This window comes from Carassius carassius, chromosome 39 (genome assembly GCF_963082965.1).
Source record: "Carassius carassius chromosome 39, fCarCar2.1, whole genome shotgun sequence".
Classification (NCBI taxonomy): domain Eukaryota; kingdom Metazoa; phylum Chordata; class Actinopteri; order Cypriniformes; family Cyprinidae; genus Carassius; species Carassius carassius.
The window spans coordinates 522,501-542,500 of record NC_081793.1 but is presented as its reverse complement, the minus strand read 5'-3'; the positions used below and the strand labels follow the sequence as shown (position 1 = coordinate 542,500).

The 20,000-nt window shown below is 41.0% G+C and overlaps 1 protein-coding gene across 1 annotated transcript in view; it reads right to left on the bottom strand.

The window, feature by feature from the left end:
* Positions 1–20,000, bottom strand: part of LOC132121148 (germ cell-specific gene 1-like protein) — a 31,549-nt gene that overhangs the window by 10,824 nt on the left and 725 nt on the right. The window contains exons 2-3 of the mRNA XM_059530327.1: positions 3,877–3,924; positions 2,706–2,858 (exon numbers count right to left, since the gene is read on the bottom strand). Of these exons, the coding sequence (XP_059386310.1) occupies positions 2,706–2,858; positions 3,877–3,924 (201 nt within the window). The remainder of the gene's footprint in view (positions 1–2,705; positions 2,859–3,876; positions 3,925–20,000) is intronic.

Genomic DNA, 20,000 nt, shown 5'->3' with positions numbered 1-20,000 from the left:
TTATTATTATTATTAATTATTATCATTTTTATTATGTCTTGTCTGTAATGTAATGCAATTCAGTAAAAAAAAAAAAAATATATATATATATATGCTACATTACAGACAAGACATTATTATAATACAATGTATATAATTATAACAACAATAATAATAGGTAAGATAAAGTTAAAATATCAGTTTGACTTTTTATAGACTCTTGATAATATAATATAATATAATATAATATAATATAATATAATATAATATAATATAATATAATATAATATAATATATAAAGGTACGATATTATCATTTTGACTATAAATATTATAGACAATGTAATATAATAATTCATTATTATTAATAGTAGTAGAAGTAGTACATCTCCTTAAATTGCAATGTAAGATAATATTATAATATTAATAATAACGATAATAAATGTAGGATATTGGCTGTACGGTCAAACAATAGAGTTACATGGTCAATGCTACACTGAAATATATAAATAAATAAGCAGAGTAGGATTCAAGCCGAATGAATTTCAACTCATATATGTCGCCATAAGCCCTGGAATTGAGAAATCTGTCAAAAATGTCCTGGATGACATGCTGGCTAAACGATACTGTGAGGCTCATATGTGATTTTGGGCTGGATGTTTCTGTATGTATCTGGAGAACAGCAGGGCTCTAATAGCACAAAATGCAATGACATTTGCCACAAAAAAACAGGCAAAGGACAGCCTGCAGATAGATAGACATCGACCACTCATCCATCTCCATGAGGACAGCTGTTAGAGGCCTTTAAAGCATTGCAATGATTTAGAAAAAAGATATTTGCTTCACCTATTTGTGAACTTTTATTTTATTGTATTGGTCAATCAGACACAATGCGTCTTGAATGTGGCTCTAACATGAGTCTGGTGACCTTTCAAGGGTAGAGCAACGACAACAAGCACGTGACGATCGTACAACTAGAGTAACTCTTCATCTGCTCATTGGACTGCTATTTTATACTTTCTACTGTACAATGGTATGTAATAAATAAATGCAATTAGTAAATGTTATGTTCAAGTTTATTTGTATTGATGTAGTTTTTAGACACAATATTGTCATAATGGACAATTTTACTCTATTTCAACAGTCATTGCATCCACGATCAACACTGTAGTGTTTCCTTCCTGAATGATTCATTCACAGTGTTTGAACAAGTCAATGATTCAGTAAGTCATTCATATAGTTGCCTAACTGCATTTTAGTAAACTCCTCTTACTATTTTTAGCATCTTTTATGGCAGAAATTGTAATAGTATGATGGAACATGGTTCCAAAATCAGCAAGTCACATGCTTTATTTCAGAATCATTAAAGGTCCCGTTTTTCGCGCTTTTTTGAAGCTTTGATTGTGTTTACAGTGTGCAATATAACATGTGTTCATGTTTCGCATGTAAAAAAACACAGTATTTTTCATACAATTCATCTGTATACCGCTGTTTTCACTGTCATAAAAACGGGCTGATGACTTCCTTGTTCTATAAAGTCCCTCCTTCAGAAACACGTGACGAGTTCTGATTGGGCCAGCGGTTCCTGTGTTGTGATTGGACAGCAGCTGAGCGCACGCTGCCCTCCTGGAAACACGATTGGACTAGTTTTGTACTAGTTTTGAGAAGCAAGTGGGCAGGAGCATGTGCTGGAGATGTACTTATAATCACAGGAGCGTTTTTACTGACGAGATGTGCATGGAAATCGCATTTGATTTTTTTGCACAACCCTAACATCTAGTTAACAAAGCTAAACCGCTTTGCCCTTTGTGTAATAAGTTACAGAAACTGTTAAACGCACCAACTTAAATAATAAAATACACTTACCAGTTGTGGTCCATAAACAACGCCTTCTCCAGACAAAGAGGGAACTGCTCCATCTTTCAAGAATAATCTTTGTGTGAATCCGGCATTAAACTGATTGAGATTGAGGAAGCTGTCCTCAGCAAAATGTGCTGCACATAGTTTTACATGTGGATTATCATTTTCGGGAACCGAGTTAAACATAAATTGTAACCATTAATCACCAAGTACAGCGTCCCTGGGAAGCCCAAACAGAGATGATTGGACTCCGAGATGAAAATAACAGCGTTTCGACGACATGGAGACAAACACAAACGCAACTCTTCCTCCTTCTCCGTCGGAGCGCAACAAGACCACGCCCCCTTTTTGTGTATTCCTGTGGGCGGAGGTTAGTCAAAAAACTGTTTTAGTGACGTCATTACTGCAGGAACTAGAGGGGTGTAGTCCAAACGGATCGTTTTTTGTAGGCAAATTCTGTTAAATAAAATATCTCGCTTGGCATTGAACTTTGAGCTTTAGAATTTTACAGATATTATTTATACTCTAACAACAACATTACACACTAACTAAAGTTTAAAACATGGGATCACGAAGAAGGGGACCTTTAATAAATCAATGATATGCTTATTAAGGCATTGATTTGTTGCCACCTACTGGTGGTTTTTGTTTCATATTTAAAGTATCATTTCATAGTTCTATATTCAGTATATTTATGCATTAATCTTTTAACATTATTTATGCAGTTGTAACTGTGGTGTGAATGCATTCATTGCATCTCTGAGCTGCATTAACCAGTCTGCGTAAATACATTTAAATGTCCACTTAAGGGGTTAAATATGGTCCCTTTATTTTCTCTTTTGCTGGTATAGAAATGCAACACATTACCTGACAGAACTGTGAATATGGCAGCAAATGCATTCAGTTTCAGTCCATCGATGAGGTTTCCAATATGGCAAACCTCGATGGACATGAGGATTCCTCCGGTGGCCAGCAGTAAGATGTAGAGACACTCGGCCACGATGCAGAGCCACAAAACACCTGTGAGGATATGAGAGAGAGAGAGGAGATGTGTATCGAGGGAGTTTCTGACAAGCCCTGAGGACGTTATGGATGGAAGACTCCAGCTCTATCAAGACGAGGAGAGAAAGCAGATAGAGCTGCTGATTAGGATGATGTGGAGCAGCAGACACTCATGGAGAACGACAGACTGAACCGCTGGGGCTCATTGAGACACACGCTCGGGGAGAGGCTGAAATACCAAAAACTTGACACTGAGATTTAAAAGGAGAACTCAGTTTTGAAAGCATGCGGATGCATCTACATATTTCATAGAGTTCGGCGGAAGTCTTCATGCTGTCACATGCACTTTGAGTGAGAGGATGATAACAATATTCACACAAGTGTGGAAGATGTTTTCTAGTTTCACACTCGGTATCAATGAAAACAAGGTTGTGAGGGACAAAATGTTTGTACATTTGACTGAAAATAATGAAATACTTCAGAAAGATGTTATTTCTGAATGTCTCTTCTGCTTTACAAGGGTGCAGTTATTTAATGAAAAAATACTGTAAAAATTGTAAAATAATTTTAGAATGAAAAATAGCTGTTTTCGATGTGATTTCTGGGATATAAAACCTAAATATTATTTTTCACTCTTGATTTGAGCTGAATTACAGCGAGGAGTCACCCTGTGTCATCATCGTCATGATTAACCATCATTATATCTGATGGATCTTTAGTCTGGATCGTGCATCTATCCATTATACTCAGAAATTATCATGCTAAAGATCCTGGCGCTGGCTGCTGAGGGAATGAGACCATATTGACATGTTCATAAATCTACATGAATGATAATGAAGCAGGTGTTCAGCTGCTAGAAAGATTAATAGAATCAAGTTTCAATAAAAGTGACTAGACCTCCAGAGAGCATGTGCAAAATAAAAGACCAGACATTAGGAGAACTGCTTTCATCGAGGAGCTGAGCGACACACTATTTTAAACATCATGCAACATCTGAAATGTCTCCAGAGTTCATAATGAAGAGTGACAGACGTACCTCTCTCATGAGGAGGAGCCACGTTTATGAAGCTTCTGCATTTCTCACCTGCAAGAGGAAAAAGTTTCAACACAGCGCTGAGAGATTCACTGACTGAGATCTTTACACTGTCACTAAAGCATGGCTTCACTTTCCTTCATGACTATTTATAAACTATACTGTAAAAGCCTGTTAAATGGTTAGATGCAAGGTATGGTAAATTACACACACACACACACAAACTGGGAAAAAAATTTTTATGTTTTTTTTTTGCAGTTTATGGGAAATGGGCATTCTCAAGATTTTCTGCGGGAACCATCAGATACATTTGAATGTTTGTTATGTTGTCAGTCATATGCATTGAAGTGTTTAATATGCTTTATATATGATTTAATCTCATACAGTTATGAAATATACAACAAATCATGAAAAAGTCATTCCATATGTTTGTAGTTACTGTATTTTATAGTAAACTTCCGACAGCCACGGATACCAGCTTCTTAGACAAAAAAAAAAAAAAAAAAAGTACAATTAATAAATAAAATAAATCTGTAAATATAAATAAATCTGCGATCCTAATTAATGATATAAATATATATTAAAAAAATAGTTTTGTATATATATATATATATATATATATATATATATATATATATATATATATATACATACACACTCACCGGCCGCTTTATTAGGTACACCTGTTCAATTGCTTGGTAACACAAATTGCTAATCAGCCAATCACATGGCAGTTAGGCGTCTAGATGTGGTGAAGACGACTCGCTGAAGTTCAACCCGAGCATCAGGATGGGGAAGAAAGAGGATTTAAGTGTCTTTGAAGTGGAATGGTTGTTGATACCAGACAGGCTGATCTGAGTATTTCAGAAACTGCTGATCTACTGGGATTCTCACACAAAACCATCTCTAGGGTTTACAGAGAATGCTCCGGAAAAGAGAAAATATCCAGTGAGCAGCAGTTATGTGAATGAAAATGCCTTGTTGATGTCAGAGGTCAAAGGTCAGAGGAGAATGGACTGGTTAGAGATGATAGAAAGGCAACAGTAACTCAAATAACCACTCGTTACAACCAAGATATGCAGAAGACCATCTCTGAACACACTGAACCCTGAAACAGATGATCTACAGCAGCAGAAGACCATCTCTGAACGCACAACACACTGAACCCTGAAACAGATGATCCACCGCAGCAGAAGACCATGTCTGAGCACACAACACACCGAACACTGAAACAGATGATCCACAGCAGCAGAAGACCGTCTCTGAACACACAACACACCAAACCCTGAAACAGATGATCTACAGCAGCAGAAGACCATCTCTGAGCACACAACACACCGAACCCTGAAACAGATGATCTACAGCAGCAGAAGACCATCTCTGAACACACAACACACCGAACCCTGAAACAGATGATCCACAGCAGCAGAAGACCATCTCTGAACACACAACACCTCGAACCCTGAAACAGATGATCCACAGCAGCAGAAGACCATCTCTGAACACACAACACACCGAACCCTGAAACAGATGATCTACAGCAGCAGAAGACCATCTCTGAGCACACAACACACCGAACCCTGAAACAGATGATCTACAGCAGCAGAAGACCATCTCTGAACACACCGAACCCTGAAACAGATGCTCGACAGCAGCAGAAGACCATCTCTGAACACACCGAACCCTGAAACAGATGATCTACAGCAGCAGAAGACCATCTCTGAACACACAACACACTGAACCCTGAAACAGATGATCCATAGCAGCAGAAGACCATCTCTGAACACACCGAACCCTGAAACAGATGATCTACAGCAGCAGAAGACCATCTCTGAACACACAACACACCGAACCCTGAAACAGATGATCTACAGCAGCAGAAGACCATCTCTGAACACACCGAACCCTGAAACAGATGATCCACAGCAGCAGAAGACCATCTCTGAGCACACAACACACCGAACCCTGAAACAGATGATCCACAGCAGCAGAAGACCATCTCTGAACACACAACACACCGAACCCTGAAACAGATGATCTACAGCAGCAGAAGACCATCTCTGAACACACTGAACCCTGAAACAGATGATCCACAGCAGCAGAAGACCATCTCTGAACACACAACACACCGAACCCTGAAACAGATGATCCACAGCAGCAGAAGACCATCTCTGAACACACAACACACTGAACCCTGAAACAGATGATCCACAGCAGCAGAAGACCATCTCTGAACACACTGAACCCTGAAACAGATGATCCACAGCAGCAGAAGACCATCTCTGAACGCACAACACACTGAACCCTGAAACAGATGATCTACAGCAGCAGAAGACCATCTCTGAACGCACAACACACCGAACACTGAAACAGATGATCTACAGCAGCAGAAGACCATCTCTGAACACACCGAACCCTGAAACAGATGATCCACAGCAGCAGAAGACCATCTCTGAACACACTGAACCCTGAAACAGATGATCCACAGCAGCAGAAGACCATCTCTGAACACACAACACGCTTAACCCTGAAACAGATGATCTACAGCAGCAGAAGACCATCTCTGAAAACACAACACACCGAACCCTGAAACAGATGATCTACAGCAGCAGAAGACCATCTCTGAACACACAACACACCGAACCCTGAAACAGATGATCCACAGCAGCAGAAGACCATGTCTGAACACACAACACACCGAACACTGAAACAGATGATCTACAGCAGCAGAAGACCATCTCTGAACACACCGAACCCTGAAACAGATGATCCACAGCAGCAGAAGACCATCTCTGAACACACTGAACCCTGAAACAGATGATCCACAGCAGCAGAAGACCATCTCTGAACACACAACACACCGAACCCTGAAACAGATGATCCACAGCAGCAGAAGACCATCTCTGAACACACAACACACCGAACCCTGAAACAGATGATCTACAGCAGCAGAAGACCATCTCTGAACACACAACACACTGAACCCTGAAACAGATGATCCACAGCAGCAGAAGACCATCTCTGAACACACCAAACCCTGAAACAGATGATCTACAGCAGCAGAAGACCATCTCTGAACACACAACACACCGAACCCTGAAACAGATGATATACAGCAGCAGAAGACCATCTCTGAACACACAACACACTGAACCCTGAAACAGATGATCTACAGCAGCAGAAGACCGTCTCTGAACACACTGAACCCTGAAACAGATGATCTACAGCAGCAGAAGACCATGTCTGAACACACTGAACCCTGAAACAGATGATCTACAGCAGCAGAAGACCATCTCTGAACACACCAAACCCTGAAACAGATGATCCACAGCAGCAGAAGACCATCTCTGAACACACTGAACCCTGAAACAGATGATCCACAGCAGCAGAAGACCATCTCTGAACGCACAACACACTGAACCCTGAAACAGATGATCTACAGCAGCAGAAGACCATCTCTGAACGCACAACACACCGAACACTGAAACAGATGATCTACAGCAGCAGAAGACCATCTCTGAACACACCGAACCCTGAAACAGATGATCCACAGCAGCAGAAGACCATCTCTGAACACACTGAACCCTGAAACAGATGATCCACAGCAGCAGAAGACCATCTCTGAACACACTGAACCCTGAAACAGATGATCCACAGCAGCAGAAGACCATCTCTGAACACACAACACGCTGAACCCTGAAACAGATGATCTACAGCAGCAGAAGACCATCTCTGAAAACACAACACACCGAACCCTGAAACAGATGATCTACAGCAGCAGAAGACCATCTCTGAACACACAACACACCGAACCCTGAAACAGATGATCCACAGCAGCAGAAGACCATGTCTGAACACACAACACACCGAACACTGAAACAGATGATCTACAGCAGCAGAAGACCATCTCTGAACACACCGAACCCTGAAACAGATGATCCACAGCAGCAGAAGACCATCTCTGAACACACTGAACCCTGAAACAGATGATCCACACCAGCAGAAGACCATCTCTGAACACACTGAACCCTGAAACAGATGATCCACAGCAGCAGAAGACCATCTCTGAACACACAACACGCTGAACCCTGAAACAGATGATCCACAGCAGCAGAAGACCATCTCTGAACACACTGAACCCTGAAACAGATGATCTACAGCGGCAGAAGACCGTCTCTGAACACACAACACACTGAACCCTGAAACAGATGATCCACAGCAGCAGAAGACCATCTCTGAACACACAACACACTGAACCCTGAAACAGATGATCCACAGCAGCAGAAGACCATCTCTGAACACACAACACACTTGTTACGTCCCCCAGCTCTGGTGTTTGTTGCCACACGTGTTTGAGTGTAGTGACTGTGGCGATGTTCCACCTGAGGTTGTTGGTGCCACTCTTTCAAGAAGGTCCCGATGAGTGCGCACAGAAATTCCCAGAGGTTTTTCTCAATAATGTTGTCACTAGGTCGCAGACTCAGAGGTTAAGGGAAGCAGTACCTCCCAATGACGTCGACCTGAGTGACAGCTTCATTGCTCACCCTGCGGAATGTGAGAGGCTCTTCGACCCTGCTTTTACTCAGTGCGGCAGTAGTCCTGTGCCTGTAGTGAACGATGAGGTACGAGAAAAAAAACAATTAGATGTCTCATTGTCATTAGAGAAACTTATTAATGCTCAACAAAAAGACCCCACTCTTGTTTCATGTTTTAAAGCAGTTCAATCTTTTTCAGACCGTGCAACTGAGAATCCGACCTTTTTCATCAGAGATGGCTTACTTATGCGGAGGTGGAGACCTCAGAAAAGTAATGAGTGGAACGACGTTGAGCAAATCGTTATGCCATCTGAAAACAGACGCGCGGTGCCTCTGAGGAAGATCACTGCTAAAGTCGTGTGTAGGGCTTTGTTAAAATTCTTTTCTTTTGTGGGACTACCAAAACTCGTTCAAAGTGACCAAGGAACAAATTTTACTTCTCTAGTCTTTTCTCAAGTCCTAAAGTCGCTGCAAATTAAGCACCGCATTTCTAGCGAGTTCCATCCGGAGAGACAAGGTGCTTTCGAACGTTACCATCAGACGCTTAAATCTATGCTGCGTGCATATTGTTTGGAGGTGGGTACAGACTGGGAAGAGGCGATTCCTTGGATGCTTATGGCCTCTAGAGAAGTCGTGCAAGAGTCAATCGGTTTCAGCCCTGCAGAGCTAGTGTTTGCTCACAACGTTCGCACACCATTGAGCGTCATTAAAGATCAATGGCTAAGCAAACCTACTTCTCGTAACGCGTTACAGTTCATAAGCGACGTTCGTAGCCGACTACACAGAGCACGTGAACTCGCTAGAGAAAATTTAGAAAAGACTCAATCTAACATGAAAACGTGTTATGATAAGAAAGCAAGAGCCAGTACGTTTAAACCAGGAGACCAAGTGTTGGTTCTTTTTCCCGTGCCCGGCTCTGTATTTCAGGCACGATTTAGAGGGCCATATACTGTGGAAAAGAAAATATCTGATCTGGATTATGTAATTTTAACCCCAGATAAGCGACAGCATTCTCGCCTCTGCCATAGAAACATGCTCAAGCCGTATTATCAGCGTGAATGTGTTAACACTGCCTTGTGTAACCTTAACTTACCCAGTCCAGTCGAATCTGTGTTGCTCTCTACACTGGTGGAGGATGATGACGCGGTGACTCCTCCGTCGCGATGCGTGATTGAGGGTCGACTAAATAACTCTGCTATGCTGGGGGTTATTGCGAACCATTTGCCACATTTAACTCCCTCTCAAACAGCTGACATATTGTCTGTGATAGGTGACTTCCCTAAGTTATTTGGAGATGTTCCAACCATAACTTCGGTCCTGGAACATGACATAGACGTGGGTGATAAAGGGCCGATTAAACAGCACCCATATAGGTTAAATCCGGAAAAGCGAGCTATCCTGCAGCAGGAGGTTGAGTACATGTTAAAGAATAATATTGCTGAGCCTAGCTTTAGCCCTTGGAGCTCCCCGTGCCTTTTAGTTGGCAAACCTGACGGCACTCACAGGTTTTGTATGGACTACAGGCGTGTTAATGCCATCACTCTGCCAGACTGTTTTCCGTTACCGCGGATGGATGACTGTGTAGACCGTGTGGGCTCGGCCACATTTGTCACTAAAATCGACCTCCTAAAAGGTTACTGGCAAGTGCCTCTTACACCTAGGGCAAAACAAATATCAGCTTTTGTGACCCCAGATGCATTTATGCATTATAAGGTTATGGCTTTCGGGATGAGAAACGCTCCTGCCTCGTTCCAGCGTTTGGTGAATATTGTTTTAGCTGGAATGTCAAATTGCGAAGCATATTTGGACGACATAGTTCTATATAGTACACACTGGTCCGAACACATAACACAACTTCGAGAGCTTTTCCGTAGACTATCCAATGCAAATCTCACAATTAATCTAGCAAAATGTGAGTTCGGAAAAGCCACTGTCACTTACTTGGGGCGGGTAGTTGGTAGAGGACATGTTTTGCCCGTAATGGCTAAAGTGGCTGCTATTCAAGAATTTCCTGTGCCTTCCGATCGGAGAGCGTTACGCCGATTCTTAGGAATGGTAGGCTACTATCGTAGTTTTTGTAAGAACTTTTCGACTGTATTATGTCCCCTCACTAACCTATTGAGCCCCAAAACTAAATTTGACTGGACGGAGTCCTGTAATAGAGCATTTGAAAACGTCAAAGCTCTCTTGTTGACTGCTCCCGTGCTTGCTGCACCAGATTTCAACAATCCGTTTCAGCTTGCTGTAGACGCCAGCCCTAAACGCCAGAAACGTAGGCGTTGGTGCTGTCCTTTTACAATCAGGCGCTGATAACATAAACCATCCTGTGAGTTTCTTTTCTAAGAAATTAAATTCTGCCCAGCGAAAGTACTCCACTATCGAACAAGAGACTTTGGCCTTAGTCTTAGCCATTCAGCACTTCGAAGTGTATTTAGGCTCTACAGTACATCCAATTAAGGTCTATACTGATCATGACCCACTCAAATTCCTCAGTCGCATGTACAATTCAAACCGTAGGTTAATGCGCTGGAGTCTATTGCTTCAACCGTTTAACCTCCAAATTGTGCATGTCCGGGGAATAGACAATATTATTGCAGATGTGTTGTCTAGAGTGGATGCTTAATATATAAATATATATATATATATATATATATATATTTTTTTTTTTTTTTTTTTTCTCGCTTTAAAAAAAAAAAAAAAAAAGGGTTTTGTTTATTATGAAGATTTTGCATGTGTCCTTATTGATTAGAAATTCCTAACAATTTCTTCTCCTAGGTGGCCTATATCTAAGTTATAGTTAATAATAATATCTTTCGTAATTCTAAGTATCTTCACATACAGGTATACCTTATTCGAAGGTACTGATTATTGGTAGCTGGAACTCTATCATCTGGGTTGGTTCGAACAGTGAGCTGAACACAGAACAAAGAGTTTATATATTCAATGTATGGCGACAGGTCACCATTTTGGGTGGGGGTGTTACGTCCCCCAGCTCTGGTGTTTGTTGCCACACGTGTTTGAGTGTAGTGTCTCTTCCCCTCTTGATTACAGATGAGCCACACCTGAGCGGAGCCTGTTCTTGCGCTATAAAAGGCTTCCTGGATCATTTCCTGGAGGGCGCACCCCGAGAGTCTGCAGTGCACACCCGTGCTTGCTGGCTCTGAAAATTCCCGTTCAGCCGTCCACCCGGCAGTAGAAAACGTTCCGCGGTTGCAGTTTTTATTTTGTTTGCTGATTGTTAAGCAACCTTTCTAATATCCATTCTGTCTAAATAAAATCCCCTATATTATTGTTGATACGAGCTGTTCGGTGTGCGTCTCTCCTTTATGTTAAGGGTGGTGTCTGACCGCCCATAACAACACTGAACCCTGAAACAGATGATCTACAGCAGCAGAAGACCATCTCTGAACACACAATATGTCGAACCCTGAAACAGACGATCTACAGCAGCAAAAGACCATCTCTGAGCACACAACACACCGAACCCTGAAACAGATGATCTACAGCAGCAGAAGACCATCTCTGAACACACAACACACCAAACCCTGAAACAGATGATCTACAGCAGCAGAAGACCATCTCTGAACACACAACACACCGAACCCTGAAACAGATGATCTACAGCAGCAGAAGACCATCTCTGAACACACTGAACCCTGAAACAGATGATCCACAGCAGAAGACCATCTCTGAACACACAACACACCGAACCCTGAAACAGATGATCTACAGCAGCAGAAGACCATCTCTGAACACACTGAACCCTGAAACAGATGATCCACAGCAGAAGACCATCTCTGAACACACAACACACCGAACCCTGAAACAGATGATCCACAGCAGAAGACCATCTCTGAACACACAACACACCGAACCCTGAAACAGATGATCCACGGCAGAAGACCGTCTCTGAACACAACACACCGAACCCTGAAACAGATGATCCACAGCAGCAGAAGACCATCTCTGAACACACAACACACCGAACCCTGAAACAGATGATCCACAGCAGAAGACCATCTCTGAACACACAACACACCGAACCCTGAAACAGATGATCCACAGCAGCAGAAGACCATCTCTGAACACACAACACACTGAACCCTGAAACAGATGATCCACAGCAGAAGACCATCTCTGAACACACAACACACCGAACCCTGAAACAGATGATCCACAGCAGCAGAAGACCATCTCTGAGCACACAACACACCGAACCCTGAAACAGATGATCTACAGCAGCAGAAGACCATCTCTGAACACACAACACGCCGAACCCTGAAACAGATGATCCACAGCAGCAGAAGACCATCTCTGAGCACACAACACACCGAACCCTGAAACAGATGATCTACAGCAGCAGAAGACCATCTCTGAACACACAACACACCGAACCCTGAAACAGATGATCTACAGCAGCAGAAGACCATCTCTGAACACACAACACACCGAACCCTGAAACAGATGATCCACAGCAGCAGAAGACCATCTCTGAACACACAACACACCGAACCCTGAAACAGATGATCTACAGCAGCAGAAGACCATCTCTGAACACACAACACACCGAACCCTGAAACAGATGATCTACAGCAGCAGAAGACCATCTCTGAACACACAACACGCCGAACCCTGAAACAGATGATCTACAGCAGCAGAAGACCTCACAGAGTGCTGCTCCAGTCAGCTAAGAACAGGAAACAGAGGCTACAATTTACAAAGGCTCACCAAAACTGGTCAATAGAAGATTGGAAAGACATTGCCTGATCTGATGAGTCTTGGTTTCTGCTGTAACATTCAGATGGTAGGGTCAGAATTTGGCGTAAAGAACATGAATTCATGGTTCCATCCTGCCTTGTCTCAACGGTTCAGGCTGGTGGTGGTGTAATGGTGTGGGGGATGTTTTCTTGGCACACTTTGGGCACCTTAGTACCAATTGAGCATTGTTTAAACACCACAGCCTACCTGGGTATTGTGGCTGACCATGTCCATCCCTTTATGACTACAGTATGCCACCTTATGATGGCTACTTCCACCAGGATAATGTACCATGTCACAAAGCTCAGATCCCCTCAGACTGGATTCTTGAACATGACAATGAGTTCACTGTATTCGTCGATCGGTCGACGTCACTTCCTGTTTGTTGTTGGCGGCTGTACTGCGTTTGAGCTCCGTCACTATATTCTTTTCATTGACTATTTTTAACTCAAAAAACAATTGTATACATCATCGTTTCCGTTTATATAACGTGTGAATATATCCTCTATTGTATTCTACAACAAAAACAATCAAAGCGCCTCGCTATCACTAGTTTTATTTTGATCTCCCGGGTCCGCTATTAGCTTTTAGCCCGTTAGCATCAGCGGCGTGGTTGCAGCTAACTGCGCTAACATTGCTAATACTCTATTCACACACATTACCACTGCTGTACTCACTGTTACTTGCTTTAATGGCGGATGAATGTCTCCACTCTGTGCAGCTCGAGCTCGAGGCCGTGGGAAAGCAGATTCGCGACCTGGAGGTGAGGCAGGCCCAGCTGAGAGAGCGGAGAACCGCGCTGGAATCATCCCGGGCTGACGCTCACAAGTCCGGGGTAAGTATACAGCGATCTGTTAACAGTCCCACCACGTCTACTCCGTGTGTTTCTCTGCACAGGCCCGGTGCACCCAGGACGCGATCTTCCCAGATGTCCTTCACTGCGACGCCGGGACACCACGGACCCTGGGTGCATCCACAGCGGAGGACGCGAGCCGGGTCCCGGGCGATGACTTCTCCCCCTCCTGCCTTCGACATCTCCATCCGGAACCGCTTCGCTCCCCTCCGCGAGACAGGACGCGACGCTGTGATCATCGGAGACTCCATCGTCCGACACGTAAGTGCTACGTTAGCCGAAGGTAAAGTGCACACTCATTGTTTGCCTGGTGCTCGTGTTCTCGATGTTTCTGCGCAGATACCCGCGATCCTGAAGGTCGACGAGAGCCCCAGAGCGGTCGTGCTTCACGCCGGGGTTAACGACACCACGCTGCGGCAGACGGAGACGCTGAAGAGGGACTTCAGGAGCCTGATCGAGACGGTTCGCAGCACGACGCCCGCGGCGACGATCGTCGTGTCAGGACCACTGCCCACGTATCGACGAGGACACGAAAGGTTCAGTAGACTTTTTGCTTTAAATGAATGGTTGTTGTCATGGTGTAAAGAACAGAAACTGCTATTTGTTAATAACTGGAATCTTTTCTGGGAGCGTCCTAGGCTGTTTCGCGCTGATGGATTACACCCCAGCAGAATCGGAGCGGAGCTGCTCTCTGACAACATCTCCAGGACACTTCGCTCCATGTGACTAGTAAGACAATTCTCTAATAACTATTATGATGAGTTTTGTTCCACCCGCTTAAATGATAAAAGTACTTGTGCTGTAAAAACTATTAAGACTGTGTCTGTTCCCCGAATAGTGAGGTCAAAATATAATGTAGGATCTAGAAAAAATCTTATCGTAATTAAACCAGAAAAATGTAAAGTAAATGAACAAAAACAATTTTTAAAGTTTGGGCTCATAAATATTAGATCACTCACACCCAAAGCAGTTATTGTAAATGAAATGATCACAGAAAATAGTTTTGATGTACTCTGCTTGACTGAAACCTGGCTAAAACCAAATGATTATTTTGGTCTAAATGAGTCTACTCCACCAAACTACTGTTATAAGCATGAGCCCCGTCAGACTGGTCGTGGAGGAGGTGTTGCAACAATATATAGTGATATTCTCAATGTTACCCAGAAAACAGGATACAGGTTTAACTCTTTTGAAATACTTCTGCTAAATGTTACACTGTCAGACATGCAAAAGAAATCTAATGTATCTCTTGCTCTGGCTACTGTGTATAGACCACCAGGGCCGTATACAGAATTCCTAAAAGAATTTGCAGATTTCCTCTCAGACCTTCTAGTTACAGTTGATAAGGCGCTAATCATGGGAGATTTTAATATTCACGTTGATAATGCAAATGATACATTATGACTTGCGTTTACTGACCTAATAAACTCCTTTGGAGTCAAGCAAAATGTCACCGGGCCCACTCATCGTTTTAATCATACACTAGATCTAATTATATCGCATGGAATCGATCTTACTGCTATAGATATTGTACCCCAATGTGATGATATCACAGACCATTTCCTTGTATCGTGCATGCTGCGTATAACTGATATTAACTATATGTCTCAGCGTTACCGTCTGGGCAGAACTATTGTTCCAGCCACCAAAGACAGATTCGCAAATAACCTGCCTGATCTATCTCAACTGCTATTTGTACCCAAAAATACACATGAATTAGACGAAATTACTGACAACATGGGCACTATTTTCTCTAATACATTAGAAGCTGTTGCCCCCATCAAATTGAAAAAGGTTAGAGAAAAACGTACTGTGCCATGGTATAACAGTAATACTCACTCTCTCAAGAAAGTAACTCGTAGTCTTGAACGCAAATGGAGAAAAACTAACTTGGAAGTTTTTAAAATTGCATGGAAAAACAGTATGTCCAGCTATAGACAGGCTCTAAAAACTGCTAGGGCAGAGCATATCCACAAACTCATTGAAAATAACCAAAACAATCCAAGGTTTTTATTTAGCACAGTGGCTAAATTAACAAATTACCAGACGCCACCTGATTCAAATATTCCACCAACGTTAAATAGTAATGACTTTATGAATTTCTTCACTGATAAAATAGATAACATTAGAAATACAATAGCGAATGTAGATTCTACAGCGTCTAACACTTCAGTTTCATCCATCGCACCCAAAGATAAACTGCAGTGCTTTACAAATATAGGACAGGAAGAGCTAAATAAACTTATCACTGTATCTAAACCAACAACATGTTTATTAGATCCTGTACCCACTAAATTACTAAAAGAGCTGTTACCTGTAGCCGAAGAACCGCTTCTCATTATCATTAACTCGTCGTTATCTTTAGGTCACGTCCCAAAACCATTCAAGCTGGCGGTTATCAAGCCTCTTATTAAGAAACCAAAACTAGATCCTAGTGTACTGGCAAATTATAGGCCTATTTCAAATCTTCCATTTATGTCTAAAATTTTAGAAAAAGTTGTGTCTGCTCAATTGAGCACCTTCCTGCATAAAAATGATCTGTATGAAGAATTTCAGTCAGGTTTTAGGCCCCACCATAGCACAGAAACTGCACTTGTTAAAATTACAAATGACCTGCTTCTTGCGTCAGATCAAGGCTGCATCTCATTTCTAGTCTTACTTGATCTTAGTGCTGCGTTCGACACCATAGATCATGACATACTCATAGATCGATTACAAAACTATACAGGTATTCAAGGGCAGGCTCTAAGATGGTTTAGATCCTACCTGTCCGATCGCTACCATTTTGTTTACTTAAATGGGGTGTCATCTCATTTTTCATCAGTAAAATATGGAGTGCCACAAGGATCCGTCCTAGGTCCCCTTCTATTTTCAATATACATGTTGCCCCTTGGTAATATTATTAGAAAATACGGAATAAGCTTCCACTGTTATGCTGATGATACTCAGCTATATATTTCAACGAGACCAGATGAAACTTCCCAATTATCTAAGCTAACAGAGTGTGTTAAAAATGTAAAAGATTGGATGACAAATAATTTTCTCCAATTAAATTCGGATAAGACAGAGATATTAATTATTGGACCAAAAAACACCACACAGAATCTTGTAGATTACAATCTGCAACTAGACGGATGTACTGTTACTTCCTCTACAGTCAGAAATCTGGGTGTTATATTAGACAGCAATTTGTCTTTTGAAAATCATATTTCCAATGTTACAAAAACTGCATTCTTCCATCTTAGAAACATTGCCAAGCTACGAAACATGTTATCTGTTTCTGATGCAGAAAAGCTAGTTCATGCTTTCATGACCTCTAGACTGGACTATTGTAATGCACTTCTAGGTGGTTGTCCTGCTTCGTCAATAAACAAGCTACAGGTCGTCCAAAATGCAGCAGCTAGAGTCCTTACCAGGTCAGGAAAATATGATCATATTACCCCAATTTTACAGTCTCTACACTGGCTACCTATTAAGTTCCGTATCTGTTACAAATTATCATTACTTACCTATAAGGCCCTAAATGGTTTAGCTCCTGCGTACCTAACTAGCCTTCTACCACGCTACAACCCATCACGCACCCTAAGGTCACAAAACGCTGGACTTTTGGTAGTTCCTAGGATAGCAAAGTCCACTAAAGGAGGTAGAGCTTTTTCACATTTGGCTCCCAAACTCTGGAATAGCCTTCCTGATAATGTTCGGGGTTCAGACACACTCTCTCTGTTTAAATCTAGATTAAAAACGCATCTCTTTCACCAAGCATTCGAATAATGTATCTCTTAAATTGTGAGTGTAGTTGCATCTGCATTTTTATTCTTTAGCTTGGGTTAAACTAATTTTACTTTGTTGGATCAGCAGCTATGCTAATGATGTCTCTATTTTGTTTCTATGTTTTGCCACGGGATTTACATCCCGTGGTAACTAGGATTTACACAAGCTCCAGTCTGGATCCAGAACACCTGAGAAGAGATGATGCTGACCCTCAGAGGACCCCAGATGATCCTAACCTTGAATCAACAAACAGAACTAACAATTATTGCTACATGTGTGACTGCATCCTATAATTACTATTAATTAATAATATTGATAGTTCATCATCTAGCTGACTACGTCTTGTATTATTATTATTATTTTTATTTTTCTAAAATCCTGTCAAACGTGCACAAACTACTAGCTACTACTAAATATTGTAGAAACATAATTTTCTGTAAAGTTGCTTTGTAACGATTTGTATTGTAAAAAGCGCTATACAAATAAACTTGAATTGAATTGAATTGAACTGTATTCAAACGCCCTCCACAGTCACCAGATCTCAATCCAGTAGAGCAGTTTTGGGATGCTGGAATGGAAGATTCCCATCATGGATGTGCAGCCGACAAATCTGCAGCAACTGTGTGATGCTTTCATGTCAGTATGGACCAAAATCTCTGAGGAATGCTTCCAACCCGGTTCTAGCAAGGTTTACTTAATAAAGTGGCCAGTGATTGTATATTTTTTAAATAAATTAAAAAGGTAAGACTACAAAAATGTCTTATTAATTAATGCATTAACTAACATTAATTAAAAATGATTTTTTTTTTTTTTGCAGTATTTATTATTGTTAATGTCAGTTGATAAAAAAATACAGCCATTTATCCTTTGCTCATGAAAGCTCAATAATATAACATTAGGTCCATTATATAACATTAACAATTATTAGTAAATGTTGAAATTAATATTAACTGAGATTGATAACTGTTTTAGAATTTTTACATTTAAAAATTAAAAATGTTAGCTAATATTAAAACCCCTTTACGTGCAAGCATCGCCGACAGCCCCAGTTTATTATTGTTTCACTTTCACAGCACGTTAAACATCACTCTCTTACTTGATCTGGACAAACTGTGCATCAATTGAAAGTTTAAAGACTCTAGCTTCGATATTTGACCAATATTTTGATAAAACATTGTTGCAGTGACAGTAATTTAGTAATTTATGTCAGGAGCGCAAAATAATAAATCCGTATTATGCCACATTTTGAATAGAAATTCACCACTCATTCATATTCAGTCAGGTCAGCAGCGGTTTATTTGTGTTCACATAGACTCACTGAACAGCGTCAATAAGGATTTATAGACCAAAGATGCATATCTGCGGAGATAACCTTATAGATAACCTTTTTGTAAAGTGACACCAAACAGCAATAAAAACATTTGCACTATTCAAACAACTGTAAATATGTTCTAGTCCCTGAGGAAAGCAGCTGTATTTCCCTGAATGAGTGTGTGTTTGGATGTAAGTTAGTAGGGTTAGAGCGACAGAACTAGTAAACAGCCTGACAAAACCACCCAAAACCAGATCACCAGTCAAACTGTTTATCACACATGATGAAAACAAGAGGTTTCTGAGCTGTTCTTCAGGCTGCAGCATCCCCTGATATGAATGAATAAGTCAAAAGCAGAGATTTGAATAACAGTCTTCATCATTTATTCAGTGATGTTAGGAAGGCAAAAAGAAGGTTTATGTGCTTCAGAAGCAATAATAATAATAATAATAATAATAATAATAAGGAATATTCACACAGTTATGGAATTCGAAACACCTAAAAGGGAACGTTACTATGATTTTCACTAAGTTTTTTTTTTTTTTTTAAGGTAACGTAAATGCTAGGGGAAAACATTCCTAAAATAATGTTTATGGAATGTCCTCACAACGTCAAGAGGAAATAAAAGTTCTTAGAACATCCTTGTGATGTTATTTTTATACTTGTAGAATTATATTCACTAATAATTTTACATTCTCATGACATTTCAAAACGATACAATGCAACATTCCTCTAATGAGAGAACATTCAAATGTAACATTCTCCTAATGTTTTCAAAATAATGTAATGGAATATTCATTTAACCTTCAAAAAAAAAAAAAAAAAAAAAAAGAAACAACAACAACAATTATAACAAAAAATATTTAAATGTAACAAATGGGTTTTAAATGGTGAGAGA